Source organism: Besnoitia besnoiti, chromosome I (assembly GCF_002563875.1).
Source record: "Besnoitia besnoiti strain Bb-Ger1 chromosome I, whole genome shotgun sequence".
Classification (NCBI taxonomy): Eukaryota; Apicomplexa; class Conoidasida; order Eucoccidiorida; family Sarcocystidae; genus Besnoitia; species Besnoitia besnoiti.
The window spans coordinates 4,524,461-4,539,309 of NC_042356.1; the positions used below are offsets into that span (position 1 = coordinate 4,524,461).

General features: G+C 61.8%; 1 protein-coding gene across 1 annotated transcript; it reads right to left on the minus strand.

Moving 5' to 3' along the window:
• Window positions 1–138: 138 nt before the first annotated feature.
• BESB_006580 (uncharacterized protein) lies at window positions 139–12,758 on the minus strand (the record flags this gene model as incomplete). Its single annotated transcript, XM_029359413.1, has 14 exons — window positions 139–465; window positions 841–4,029; window positions 4,382–4,614; window positions 5,025–5,127; window positions 5,248–5,309; window positions 5,585–5,759; window positions 6,026–6,370; window positions 6,487–9,408; window positions 9,625–9,853; window positions 9,890–10,533; window positions 10,838–10,956; window positions 11,271–11,371; window positions 11,625–12,298; window positions 12,525–12,758. The coding sequence occupies 14 exons, from the start codon at window positions 12,756–12,758 to the stop codon at window positions 139–141; spliced, it is 9,357 nt and encodes a 3,118-aa protein (XP_029222326.1).
• Window positions 12,759–14,849: the final 2,091 nt, after the last annotated feature.

The window sequence follows — 14,849 nt, forward strand, 5'->3', positions numbered from 1 at the left end:
CCTGCATTTTTCCCCCCCGCTTTCGGGTGTCGCAGCCATCTATCTGCACCAGACTCTGCCGAGCATAAATTCAGGGAGCCTGGTTTTGCTTTCGTCGCGGTTTTCACGGTATCTTTGAAAAAGGACAGTGTCCAAACTTCACCCTCCTCGCATCTCAACGGTCTCTGGCACGCGCAGGACCTTTCCGGCTTCCCCCACTTTGCGCACCAAGAGGAGATCCCGCGAGTCCCCCAGTTTGGCGAATTCATCAGAAATTCGGCGTTCGCGGTCTTCGTCCTGCTCCCTCTCCTCGCTCGCCTTCGCGTCACTTTCGTCCCGCTCCTCCTTCACACGCGAAGAAGGGAAATACGCAGCTCCGTCGCGGAAGCCTCGCAAATGCACCGGCGGCGCGTCGCGGAAAGAGGAAAGCATCTCTTGGATAACTGAGAACAAGGCGCCGCTCGCCGTCGTCTTGAACCACGCAAGCTGCATCCAGGCAAACACAGGGATATGCGAAGCCGGTAACACGAGAATATACGAACAAAGAACGAGATAAAACGCAGCGAACCTGTACGCGCGAAGGCTCCAGCCGCGCGGGTCTAGAAACAGAACAAGAGTTGTACATCACAGTGCACGGGTACGCACATAGAAGCCAACCCCACGTACGGCGCCACGACACTCAAACCAGTGACGAGATCCGAGGCCGCCTGCACACGAGTGCGGCCCTGGCGGCGCATCTCCATCGACTGATGAGGACTAGTCAGACTTGTTGGGGAAGGAGGGGACATGCGCGTCCGAGCTCATCTGCCCCATGCCTCCCCCTCGGTGCTCCCTCCAGGAGTGTCTCAGGCTTCTACTCACCTCTGTGATGGCGGGAAGGTGGGGTCGCAGCAGCGGCAGCGTGAGAGAGTTGGAGGCGAGCAGGAGGAGGACGCTGACGCCGACGAGCACATCGTCGTCAACTTTCGCTTCTTCATCTCCGAAGGCGATTGCAGCGGCTATGGCCGCGGCGCCGATGCCTCCATCTGCCGCTCCGCCTCGACTGTCTTCCTTCTTTACGCACTTCTTTTTGGCACTGACTCCTCCGCTCGCGGGCGAGGCCGCTCGGCCGCTGCCCTTCGCGGCGGCGTGGGCGGACTCTCCGTCGGCCCCCGCGCCCTCCAACGCAGACCCAGGCGCGCCGTTCCCGCCTTCCTCGTCGCGTTCGTCTCTCTCGGGTGCCACTGGATCTTTCGAATCGCCCGCGCCTCGAGCACCAGGAGCGCCAGGCCGATGCGGCTTGGCGCCCGAAGCGTCTCCGCGATGCAACGCATGCATGAGGTCGCCGCCCTGAGCGGCAAGCGGGTGCGAGGAGCCGTACACGGAATAGAAGTGCGGGTAGTTGCCCTGTGCCGGATTCTCACCGCTGTGCGGGGCGGGGGACATCCCGGGGTACACCTCCGCTACGGGCCGCACCCCAGTTCGGTCATGCGGCGAGCCAAACGGCGCCGAACACGGATGGAAGACAGACCCCGCCGCGCCGCCCCGGGGCGGCATCGAGGCCCCCATCCCACTGGCGCCGCCGGGCGCAGACATGAACGACGGCGGCCCGTACTGAGAATTCATGTGTGGGGCCATGCGCTCCGTGTGGGGTGCACTGGGCATCTGGAGACCCGGCTGGGGGGGGGCAGATGACCCCTTCACAGAATCTGCGGAGGAGACGTCCGCCGCCATTTCGGTAGCGTACAGGTTCGCGGAGGCAGTGCCGTTGCGTCGCGCGTCTCCCGGGTAGGGCACGTTGTGCGAGCTGGGGCGCGGCTGGGCGGAGGGCGGGACCCCGAAGGGACGACCCGACGGGTCATGTGCCCCCTCCTTCTGCACGCCGTACTGGGCTTCGGAAGGAAGTCCATCGGCGGAACAGCGACCTCCCATGAGACCCATATTCTCTTGGCTTCCCCCCTGCTGCATGTGGGGCGGGAAATTCATCCACCGGCCGCCCTGTGCCTCGTCGCCTTCTTTCGCGCCCGCGCGCCCCGGCGCGCCGGAGGCGTGCGACCCAGACGGCTGCTGCGGAGACGCTCCCGGCATCTGGTGCACATTTGTGGCCCCCGCCCCCTCGGCTCCACTGCTGCCGTCCATGAAGAATTGACCGTCTCTCTGCTGCCCCGAGCCGGCGCCCCCTCCCTGCGGCCAAGGACCACCTCCTCCGTACATGTTGCCGCCCCACTGCTGTGCGGCGGGTTGCTGCTGGTTGGGAGGGAGCATGTGTGCAGAGGAGTGAGGATAGGAAGAGGAAGCGCTCGCCTGGGGATACGAAGACGGGAACGACCCGAAAGCAGGGTCTCCCGCCCCAGCCGACCCGGCCGGAGGGCCTCCCGCCCCGCCGCACACCTGACGGGCGACGGCGCGCTGCTGCTCATGCTGCCACTGGAGCCACTGCTGCTGTCGCCAGGAGGACGAGGAGGAAGACCCGTAGTAGTTGTCTGCATAGTAGGGAGAAGAAGAGTAGTGCTGCTGCTGGGGCGGCTGCTGGTGATGCATTGCCATCCACTGGCCCTGCTGATCTCCCCTGTTGGGCACGTTCCCGTGAGGCGACGAAGAGAATGCGTTCGGGGGCGAGTAGGAGGAGGACGGGTACATGTGCCCCTGATGAGCTCCGCCTCCTACTCCAGGCATGGAGACGCTCCCGGACTGCTGCCAGACGCCTGACGAGTTTGCGGGCGCGTGCGGCTGCGGTGTGGATGAAGAGAACGACGGGGAAAACGAGGATTGCTGATAATACGAGGAGGAAGACGCAGATCCATGCTCGCCTTGCTGCCCAGGATTTCCGGGGTAGTAGCCCCCAGACGAGGAATAGAAAGAAGCCGATGAACCACCGCTGCGCTCTTGCTCGTTTTCTTGACGGTTCTGAGAAGGAAGCGGAGCCCCGTGAGTCTCCTCCTGCCCAAACACCGGGACAGGGCCTGCCCCCGCTTCCCGGTCGCCTTCCCCCATATCCACGTCGCTGCCTTGATCGTCGTCGCCCTTACGCTCTGCCGCGGAGCGCAGGGAGCTCGTCGGGGAGGCGTCGTCCTCTCTCTCGTGGCTGTCGCCGCGCACCAGAGAAGATGGAGATGAAACAGACGCGAATTCTTCGGCCTTCGCTCGCGGTGTCTCTGCAGCATGCGCACCCACGATGTCTGCTTCCGAGTCCATCTTCCGCTCCACGCCAGCCCCTTCGCCATCGAAAACTCCTGTTCCGTTCGGCCTCGCGCGCTGGTGCACTCTCCGCTCAGCGACCGTGCTGCTGTCACCGTCTTTCGCGCTTGCGGGCAGCCCTGACTCAGAATTCGGTTCCCTGCCCTCTGCCTGCCTGCCTCGCGCTTTCGCCGCCTCTCGACCGTCTGTCTGTGCCTTCTGCGTCGCGCTAGGCTCTGGTTCGTCTTGCGGAAAGAATTCCGGGAAGAAGCACTCCGCGATCGCGGCAGCTGACCTGCGGTACTCTTCGACTGCCAGCGCTTCCTCGCCGTCACCGTGGGCGCCCCGCCCTCCTCCGCCCGCGCCTGTCTTCCGTCCCTCTGGGGCTTCAGCGGCGTCGGGCGCCAAGGAGGCCGAGGGCCCCCCCCGCAGCCTTCGCTCCGGCTGGTTGCTTCGCTTCTGCAGGGAATTTGAGGGAGCCGAAAACTGCCCGCTCCTCTCGGCGCGCGTCTGCCCACATGCAGATCGACTGAGGCTGGGGCTGAGTCCCTTCGCGTCAGGCAGCAGCGCCTCCGCGCCCTTGGAAGCCGGCGACGACGCGCTCTTGGGGGGCGCTGCTTTCTCCTTCCACGTCACCACCTCTTCGGGGATCTCGTCGACAGCCCCGATGAAGTGCGAATAGCTCCAACCTCCGCGGCTCTTGTCAAGCGACACGCCGCCCTTTGCGGAGCCCGAGGACGCGGAGGAAACGAAGGACTGGGGAATGACCGTGGCGAACGGGCTCGCGCACGCAGCGGACACCAGACGGCGATTTGCCTCCGTCTCATACATTGCCGTGCAGGGGGCGAGTGGGTCTGCCAACTCGCTCTGCGACTGGATTCTCACGGCGCGTTGCTGCACAAGAGACGCGAAAACAAGAAAGAAGGATAAATCCGCGCGAACCGAGGCGAGACGCGTGAAGCGCGGCCGCCCCACACGGGGAGGTGAAGACAAGAAACGCGCGAAAACCAAGCCTCAAAACGTCAATTAGAAATCGCCGATGAACCGCCCACGGCGAAAACGTCCACGTAGGTTGCAGAGCCACGCTAAAGCACACACAGAGTCTTGAAGGGTCCGCCAAACACGAGGCGAGACACCAAGGGTGAGACGACCGGCTTCAGCACGACGACTACGACCCCAGCGCCTTACGCGGTGGAAGCAAAGCTCACGCACACCGCGACAAGGCGACAGCCGACCTGCAACTTACCAGACGGAACTTGAGGAAGCGGAGTAGCGGCGTAAGGAAGAGCCTGGCTGCCGCCTCCACCGCCGCAGGAGACGGTCTCCGTCTGCGGCGGCGGGCCTCTCTCGATAGAGACACAGGGGACAAAGCCACGTCGTCGTCCCTCTTGCCCGCGAGATCAGCCGCTGCGCACTCGAGGACTTCACAGAGCGCCTCCGCAGGACCGTCTACGGCGAGATACATCACTGCAAGCCCCGCTGAAAAACGACAAAAGTGACTCCGCACACACCCTCACGTGTAAAGGAATACTTACATATATATCGCGGACATGACAATACCTGTCCAAGACATACACACATTCGGACACAGCCTGGCGCGGGGGGAGACGCGCCGCCCCGCCCAGGGTAGAGCACAAAGCATCACCGCTCGCGACGACGGCTCCTTATCACCGCCCTGCCTCCGCGTCTTCACGCAGAGTTCTGCAATTCCTTGACAGGGTCGCGAATCGCGTGTCTGGCCGCTATGTCGGTTGCTAATCCAAAAGCAGCAATACGTCTGCCTGCCTGTCCCGCATCAGCTGCATCCATACACGCCAATGCGCACGTATCGGTGTTTAACATTGCCGCCAGGATGCGACGAACTCACGGCGGCGACTGCGGCCGCTCACCTTTCGTTAAGACACGCGGGAGCTGAAGAGATGGGACGGAGACCTCGAGATCCAGAATCGCCGCCGCGACCGCGAGAAAGATCTCGAGATGGGCGTAGATTGCCTGGTGGAATACGCGAAAACAGGAAAGAACGATTAAAAACGCCATGCACAGACGTGTAGGTCTCGAGCCAGGAAAACACAGCTCGCGCCTCAAGATCATCTCCCGAAGCCATCCACCTACCGTCTGCCGGAAAAGAAGCATCTGCGAAGCGAACTCGGATGCCGCCTGGAGGAAATGGAGACCTGAAAAAGGAAAACAAAAACACCAAACGCCCCCGCTCAGAGTGTCGCAGAGGACCGGCACGGCACACAAGGCAAAAGAGAGTCCCCTCTCCCCTCTTAGTATCCCCCCCCGTACCCAGGAAAGTGAGTGGAATGACCCATATCGGCCTGTGCCGACGCCACATGCATCTCTCTCTGCTCTACAGCGGCCTCTGCTCTCTCGCGCTTTTCTACGCAGAAAACCAGACGTTTGCATGCGCCTGCATAAGATGCAATGCGGAGGGTAGATCGCGTACCCGCTGCACACTGAAGCACGCGGGGAATGCGCGTGTGAGAAATTTCCTGGAGGCCCCTGAAGAGGCGTGCCACGGAGGAGACGAAGGAGAGCGCGAGCCACGACGACTGCGGCGCGTCCCTGTAGAGCAGCGCAGACGAAGACGAAAACAGCGACGGCGAAGGAGGAGCAGGCAGCTGCGAAAAAAAAGTGAAAAGGCAGAAAAACGCCGAAGCAAGGATGAGAAGAGGGGGGAAGGAAAACGCACACAGCGCAATACGTTTTGATGAAGATGATGACGAACGAAACAACGAGACGGAAGTATACCGCCCAGACAACGACTGGCAGGGAGCGCCAAAGCGGTGACACGTCGTTTACTTATCGCAACAGAAACAGGAAAACCCGGCAGCGCGACATTCCCCTTTTGGCGATCGCTTTTTTCTTTCAGCCCGCCACAGCGTACCAGTGAGACAAGCGCGGTGAAGGCTTTGACGCAGGCGATCGCAGTCTCAAGCTGAGGACTGAGCCCGTCCAGCATTTTTTTCAGTTTTTCCCAGCCTATGAGGCGGACGCGCTCGGCGGTGTTCAGCTCCCAGTCTTCCTCCTCCTCTTCCTTCTCCTCCTCGGCGGCTCTCTTCGTCTTCTCTGCTGGACTGCTGCCTGCGGAGGCCGCGCCCCAACTGTCGTCCTCAGTCTCTCTCTTCTTGTGGGCGGGCGAGCGCGCCTCCTTCTGCTCGTCGGCTTCCTTCGCTGTCTCGGCTTCTTCGCCTTCTGCGTCCATCTCGCTGCACACTTTGTCTGGCTCTGCCTGCGCAGCCTTGTCCACTCCCTCGCTGTGTGCGCAGATCTTCCCCTCTGTGTCTCGCTTTTCCGGCAACCCTTCACCCCCCTGCCGACCCTCCGCCGTTGCTCCGCAGCTCGCACCCGCCTCCGCCCCCCCGAGCGATCTTTCTCCCTCTCCTCGTCCGCTCTGCAGCTCAACCCCGACGAGCCCTGGGCCAGCGCCGGCAGACGCTTGCCCTTCTCCGCGGGCGGCTGCGGGAGGAGGAGAGAGGACGCTGCGACGACGCGCGCGTAGATCGGTCCGAGCGCTTTGCCGAGTCTCTGCGGGTCGCTGAGAATGAGGAGTTGCAGCGCGAGCAGAAAAGCAGCCAAGCCGTGCGGCCGCTGCCACGTGAGAGGCGCCTGACCCAGCGACGAGGAGGCTGAGAAAAGGAGCGACTGGAAAATCCGCGACACATGCCTGTAGAAATTGAGTCTCTGTTCGCGGGAGGCAGCCGCTCTCTCCGCGACGCAGTGAAGCGCATGCAGCACATTCCGCATCTCCAGACGCAGGAACGACTCCACAGAAAACGCGCTCTGCTTCTCCGCGCCAACGAGCACGCAGGCCTTTCCCTTCTTCTTGAGATGCGAAACGGCCTTCGAGGAGACATTCGGCCCCTTACTCCGGTCGTCCTTCTTCAGCGCAAAGATTGGACATGCCGCGCTCTTGCTGAACAGGACACCCAGGTCGGAGAACTGCTGCAAAAACAAATCCTGCGACGCAGGCGAAGGAGACGGGCTGGCGGCCGCCGCCGCGAGCGAGAGCGAATGAAGCAGGTTCGCCGCCTCCGCACGCGACGCCAGCGGCGACAGGAACGCGGCAAAGTCGAAAGCAAATTCCGCCTTCTCCGCATCCAGGTGCCCGAGAAGCAACGGCGTGCGGACAGCCGCGGCAAACACCTCGTCATCTTCTCCGCGCCTGGCATCCTGCTCATCCACCTTCTTCTCAGGTTCCCCTGCCTTGCCACCCTCCTCGCGCTTTCTGTTCCGCGCTGCGCCCCTCGCTTCGCTATCCCTCCCGCCTTCCGCCGCGTCTTGCCTCTGAGCACCCGGCGCGGGCGCACATCCGCAGAACGAAGACGGCGAAAAGCCGGAGGCACTCGGGCTGCGCCTGTCCGGGGCCCCCTCCGCCTCACGCTCCCCCTTCACTCGCGGGCGCAGGACGGTCGCTGAGAAGAGAGGCACCGCCGACGAGGCCTGTCGCGCCGCGGAAATGGAGACGGGTCGCCCGAAAAGGAGATTCTGCGCCTCGGACATCTCCCCTGCACACAGCGCAGCCTCCACCGCTCGTCCCGTGTGCACTAGAGGAGAGGCGGTCGCAGGGAGGGGGCAAGGGTACGCGGCAGAGGCCGACTCCCCACAGCGCCCAGCGCTCCCCGCCTCGTCGTTGACTGCGGGCGTGCCTCCGGTCGCCTCAGACGAGAGAGCGGAGGCCGAAGACGCGCGGTCGCACTCGCCGTCGCCGCGGTGCAGCTCGTGCGCCGTCAAATCCTTCTCTCCATTGCATGCTTGCGAACACGGGGGGGACGCCGACGTGGAAGATGACGAGCCTGTCGCGTGGCTGTCGTCTGGCGACGATGGAAGGGATGGGTGCATCTCGCTGTCGGCGGCTTCAGCCGAAGAAGAGGCGCAGGAGCCTAGAGCCGGAAAGCGCAAGTCGAGCCCCATGGTCTCCGCTAGAGCCGCCTCAGTAGAAAGCGACTCGTGAGCCTGGGAGCGTGTTTCTTCCACGGGTCGAACCTGCGTTTCCTTTCGCTCTTCGCCGGTAGTCTCGCCCCCTTCGCTCGTCTCGCGGCGTAACGCGACCGCTGCCGCAACTGCCTCTGAACCGCGAGCCTCGCGCTCGCTTTCGCAGTCACTCTGGCGCAGCGCCTCTCGCATCAGCCCCGCTTCCTTCGCGGCCGCCTGGATATCCACAGCCCTTCTGGCGGCCCCATATCCCGCGAGGAGGCCGAGCGAGAGCGCGGGCCTTGTCTGGGACGCCCCCTGAGGCTCGGTTCCCTCACCCCCTTCGAGGTCTGCGAAAAAGGACGCAAGGCGATTCTCCTCATGCCCAACAAGGCAGAGCTGCTCCTGAATCAGAAGATGAAGAAGGCCGGCCACGTCACCTTTCGCAGCCGCAGTGAGGAGGCCGCAGACTTGCCGTTCCACTTCCTCCTCTTTTTCTTTCCTCTCCTCCCCCTCTTCTCTCACTGCGTTCCGCCTCTCTGCTCCAACGGCCGCCAGTGCGTCCGCCAGAGCGGCGACGGCCTTCTTCGCGTTCGAGAGAAGGAGTCGACGTGAGTTGGGCAACGGGGCCTTCTCAGCCGAAGCCCTCCTCTCGACTTCTCCCTCCTTGCCCTGTGTCTGATGCCCTTCTCCATGCTGGCGCGCACCGCCCTCCTCCTGTGTCCCGCCCTCTTTGCAAGTCGGTTGCTCTCGGTCCTCATCCGTCATCTCCACGGATTGCTCGGCCGCTTTCTCCGTGTCTCTCTCACTTTCGCTCTCTTTTTCAGCTGCATACAAGGAGGCCTGAGAGGCAGCGCCTCCGGCAGCACTCGTCGGCGAACAGACTAGCTTGAACTTCTTCTTCCGCTCCCGGACGAGGAACGCCTCCAACACGCGCATAGCCGTCTCTGTGCTGACCGATGAAATGTATCGCTCTCCCTCGTAGGCGGAGATTGCGCAGCAGTCGAGTGCGGACAGGAGAGAGGAAGACAGACCCTTTAAAGTACGCTCTCTCACCATCGCTGCCAGTCGCTCCTGCTCACGGGTTTTGGTGCCGCCCGACGCCCCCGACCCGTCTCCGTTTGAGCCGCTGCCCCCTGAGCCCGAGAGCGACAGAAGCAGACCGCTGGATCCCAACGCTCCCGAGGACGAGACAACCCCAGATCCCCCCACCGCAGAGCCTGCGCCCAGGCCCGAAGCGCCAAGAAGCCCACTGCCCCCCAGAGAGCCACTCGCGCTCGAAGACTCGCCGCTGGCGGAGGAAGAAGGAAAGCGGCGAAACATTCGGCCTTGCCGAGTAAATGCAATATCTGCCTTCTGCATACGCAGACAAAGAAGAAACAAAAAGACTGCGGAGGTGACTCAACGCATGAAGGACAAGGAGAGAAGCGCCACAGAGAAGCAGTTCTGAATGCTGAGATGAACACACCCGTTTCATGCGACTCGGCGGTTTCTACATCCTTGGATTACATAGCAAGGCTGAATCATCTGCAGGAGCTCGAATTGTGCCGTATGCGGGGATCGCCAACGTACGTCAGACAGGCCCAGAAGAATTTCCTCCTCGAGCTCAATCGCTTCTGCCTCGCTTCCCTCGTCCTCCCTGTCTTCGTCGTCTTCACCGTACGCGCCAGAGGCGGCCTCCAGATTCTTCTTTCGCTCCTCTTCTCGAAGCGCAGCGAGCTTTGTTTCTTCTTCGTCAGCGTCATTTCCTCCGCCGCAGGCAATGATCAAGCCGTCGGGGCTGACGACAGTCTCTCCGGGGCTGCCTAGGAGTCCCGCACCGCCAGGGCCCGCCGACCCCACACTGCTACCCCCCGCCCCCGGCGACCCGGCCGGGGTCAGGAGGCCCCTGCCGCCCGCGCCGGCGAGCCCGAAGCCCCGACCCCCCAGGCCTGGGCACACCACGCCGGTCGCCGCCGCGGGGCCTCCAGTCCGGAGAAGAGAGGCCCCCCGGGCGGCGAGGCAGGCTTCTTCCCAGAAGGAAGAGTCGTTTTTAAAGTTTGACCGAGCGCCGTCTCCCTCCCCGGCCTCTGGCGCGATTTGGAGCCCAGCGGCGACCGATGCATCGAGCAGACACTGGCGCGAGACGCCTCCCAAGAAGTTCACGTTCCCGGTTTCGAATAGGATATTGCTCAGAATCGCGGCAACCAGAGCGACTACGTGCAAAGTCGCGTCTGCGTCTTTCCAGCCAGGTGGGCAGGGTGCAGCGTCCACCGCATCCGAGGCGAACGGGAAAGGCGGTAGAAGATCGGCGGGGCGAAGGGGGTCGTGCAGCAGAGACAAGCGAGACGAAGGAGACCCGTCCGCATCGAAAAGCGACAGAAAAAAAGCCGGCAAGTCGGGGGAGCCAGACGACGGATGGAGACGGCGAAGAAGCGTTTCACGCGCCGACAAGGCGGCCTCAGAAAGGATACCGCTGAGCTGGTCTATTAGACCTGGATGCTGCGAGGACAGGCGACACACGCGGAAGTCGACACGAAAACGGACTGCATATATATATATATATATATATGCACAGGTGAGAGAGAGTCAAATAGATAGCGGGGAAGGAAGGACGCGCGAGCACAGCTGCCGATGCGAGTCGGGCGCGTAAGTCGTGTCTGACAGGAGAAGAAGCCCAGCAGGAGCAAAAATGCCCGCGACGCTACTTCGGTGCTTATTTTTTCAGCTGCCTACGCGCACTCTGTGAGGCCGCAAGGCTACTCTCAAAGATATCGATCGGCAGAGAGCGAATCCGAGAGCTTGCCTGTTGAACGGAGATGCCCCGGTCAGGCTGTGAGAGGTGGTAAAGCACGTTCAAGGCGAAAACGAAATCGGCGGGGGCGAAGCGTCGCTCCTCCAAACACTGCTGGAGACGGAAGACATCTGAAGAAAGCGACGCAAAGCATCAACAGGCGGGAGAGTATCGCATGCACGTGGCTCTGTCCCCTATCCTTCCACGGAATTATGATATAATTTTTGCAAATACCGTTCACACTGCAGGGGAATCCGCAGTCTGTCGTAGATCCTGGTTGAGGCCTGCCCCGAACTCCAGGTCGAGCGCCACCACTCTCGCTCTCTGACCAGGACTGGGACTGCCGAATGCTGAACGCGAAACGACAAAAACCTAAACTCTAACCGGAGTCTCTTCAGACGCTCAGCCAGCATCGGGAGATAAAAATATCTCCTTGTTTCCTCACCAACGGCAGGAGGCAGGACGCCCTGCGCGATGAGGGCCTCGCGCCGTCTTCGCTTCCAACGCCGCTCCGCGACTGCCTCGGGCGAATACTTGAGGAAAAACCTGACGCAGAAACACGCCCCATCCAGACAGAAAAGTGAGCCCTATGCCAACAAGAAAGGATTCTGTTGTGACCGAGCCACAACGAGCAGTCAACACGCAGAAAGCAAACACAAAACGGACTACGCCATCGCACACGTTGTCGTACAAATGCCGAGAATAATAGATCTGCTCACAGGCCTGTAGGCGCCTGCCTGGACTGCGGTTGTGACCACGGGACGCTGCGGACTCCGATCTGCATGTCTCTGGGCCCTACTTGCTTCTCTTGCGACTCATTTCGAGAACCGTCCCCCCGGGGCCTAGGCTGCCGGGCGCTCCGGCCCCAGCGGCCCCCGCGCCGCCAAACTGCTGGGCGAGTCTCCGCTCGTTCCGCGTCCGCGGGCCTGCTGTGCCTAAGGCGAGCAGTTGTTCATCGTGGAAGGGGGAGGAGCCTGGGAAGAACGGCGTGCCGGGCAGGAGCATGCCCTGCGGCTGGAGCCCAACTAGCTGCTGCGTCTCCGCGCCCGTCGGGGCCGCGCTGGCGCCGCCGGCCCACGCGGCTCCTGCGGGCCCGCCGCCGACACCGAAGTAGGAACTGGGCGCCACGCCGGCGTTTCCACCGAACCCGAGAGGAAAGGGAAAAGCTTTTTGAGACGGGTGCAAGGCTGAATTTGAGAAGGCAGAGAGGGGGTTCTGAGGATCGAAGAAAAGGCCCGGAGTCTGAGAAATGCCGGGAACGCCGACGGCTCCTAGAGCGCCAGGCACCGCCCCCCCCGGTGCCCGGGCGCCTGGCGAAGGGCCAAGGCCGTGAGACGAAGAGTGGGCGGACGACGAGCTGCTGCTGCGCTTGCAAGGCAACTCCATGCCAGGAGGAATGAGGTCTTTCTTGATGTGCTGCGGCACGCGCTCGCCTTCGAAGTGCCGAATCCATTTGACATAGTAGCGCTTGACCTGAAGGGGAGACAAGACAGAGCCAGGACGTTCGGGGGGGGGAGGGTGAGGGCGAGAGGCGCGAGGGGGACTGAGTTGGCAATTTTTTGGCGCGCTCTGCCACAGTGCCGCACGCAGTGTCCTGCGCTCTGTTACAGAGGTTGGTTTTTTCCGTCTCTTTGTCACTGCAGCACGTGCGGGTCAGAGGCCCTGAAGCGACTTGTTTGCTCGCGGGGGTCGCGCCTACCTGTTCAAGATCCTGAGCAGACGGCGGTTTGTCCTTCGGCACCAGGCGGAGGTGCTTCGCGAGGTAGCCCCATTTGTTGTTTTTGTTGATTCGTGGGAACCCTCCCTGTCTCATGGCAGCCATGAACATCTCATACAGATCCACCTTCTGCCCGAGGAGGCGGCCAGGCACGTAGGGGTGCCCGCGCTCCAAGTGGTATTTCTCGAGACTCGCCAGAAACTGTTCGCGATCCATTTTCGCGACGCAGGCGAGCGACAGAGGGGAAGCGGGGGAGGAAAAAGGGGCAGCCAAGCCGGCCTCCGCGAGGCAAAAAAAAGAGACAGGCGCAGACGGGATGCAGACGACGCAACTGAGAAGAGACCAGCGGCGCAGCGACACGTGTGAAGGCGTGACAAGGTAAGGCGTCAAAGGAAGACAGAGGCCGAAAAAACAAAGGCAGGCAGATGATCCAGAAGCGGATGCTAGCGAAAGACCCACAGCTGAGACGAAGACAAACCAACTGACCCCTACACGCGACGCTGGCCGCCAGCGGCTGATCACCAGGGCGAGACGGGACTTGGGGTTCCACACCTCAAGCAAGACTGCCGCCTCCTATCCGAGGAGGCGGGCGAGACCAGCCGGTCCATGACAGAACGCGCTTGGCCTGGCGCCAGAGGAGGTCTTCGCGCCTCTCTCGTCTGTCGGGCAGCTGGGGCCGAATCGCGAAGAAGAAATTTCTAGAGAGCCATGCAGGAAGGGGCGTCGCGCGGGGAGCCGGACACCGGGCTCACAGAGATGCGGCAACCAAAAACGCGTAGGGAAATCCTGCGCTCCTGTCTGTGCAGCGGGGTGTGTTGCATACGCCTTCAGAAACTGGAATGCACAAAAAGTAGAGATCTACTCTCACGTGCATGCTCACGGCGGAAGTCCGAGACGAAGGGGCGCGGACCGCGTGCTTGAGGGCTGTCTCGCACTGCCCATGCGGATCGCCGAAGACGTCAGATGGCGCGCCCCGCAGAGAAACAGAGAATTTACAGGGATACAGAGATCGCCGTTCACGGCCGACGCCGTTCAGCAACGAGAGGACACTGCCGGTTGCAGCTGGACGGAGACGTAAAAGCCAAAGCAGCAGTCTGCAGCAGAACAGACGCAAGTCTGGGTGAAGGGGCAGCGCCACGACAACGCAAAGTGAAAGAAGATCGTCTGAGGCAGCTCGGAGGAGACTGCGGAAGCCACACGTCTGGAGAAGAAAAGAAGAGGAGAAACTCGTGGGCAGGGCACGCGCCGGCGCGACAGAAACGGCACACGGAGACTGAATTATCCCTTTTTCTTTCAGCTGCATGCACAGCTGGAGAGACGCGCATTTCAAAAGAGGACGAAGAAAAAACCGAGAAAAGAAGACAACGAGAAGACGGTTTGCGGCAGAGTTGTCGATGCTGCGACGATTGCCCGACTATGCGACCTTTCAGCATGCACCTGGAAGGAAAAGCGCCGAATCGCTTGAAAGGGACGAGAAGACTACCGCCCTCAACCGGAGTACTCCCTCTATCCTGCCATGGAGAAGCGAGGGAAAGTGGGCGACAGAGGCGCTCATCGCAAAGCGGCGTTCCGTGAGGACAGTCCGAGAGAGAGGTGACAGAAAAACTTGAGGTTTACAAGCCAAAGGAGGCACAATCCCCGAGTGCGTCCACTCCCGCGGTGCGTAGGAAAAACACCTCTAGGGTCTCGCAACTCAGTGTCTGGACACCGCGTCGCTGGGGGGCGCCCGGGTAAGCGAGTGGCTCGCCGAGAACAAGAGAACAAACGACAATACAAAGTATTTCTGGCGCACTTTATTTCGAATTCGACACATGTTGCAAGCAATTCGTTCAACACAGCGAGAAGCACTTGTTTCTCGGGGCGGAGGTGTTCGGGAAGGCTGCCGTCCTTGTGCTCAGGCCCCCCTCTCCTGAGAGCGGCTGGCTTCACGAATAGAGCGAGTGACGACCAAGACAAGCCGAGTCTCCTCTCCTTAGAGCCCCAGCCGTCTGTTTCCTTGTTCCAGAGTTTTCTTCTAGTTTTCTTGAACCTTCTGTCTTATCTGTGTTCGCCGGCGTGCGGTTAAATGTCATTCTAGATCTGGAAAGCTGCAGAAAGGGCAAGTGACCAAGCCCCGAGATTCCGTTTGAAAGGCAGACGAACGCTGCAGCACACACGTCCGGACACAGCGTTCTCTCTGATCGAGGGCGCTTCTCGCTCTCATCGTAGAAAGCTAACGAAGTAAACAGCGAGAGGCTGCGGCCTTGACGGGGAACAGCCCTCGAGCGCAGGCACTCGCGTTCACGAGCTGATGTGTTCTTCAGTTTC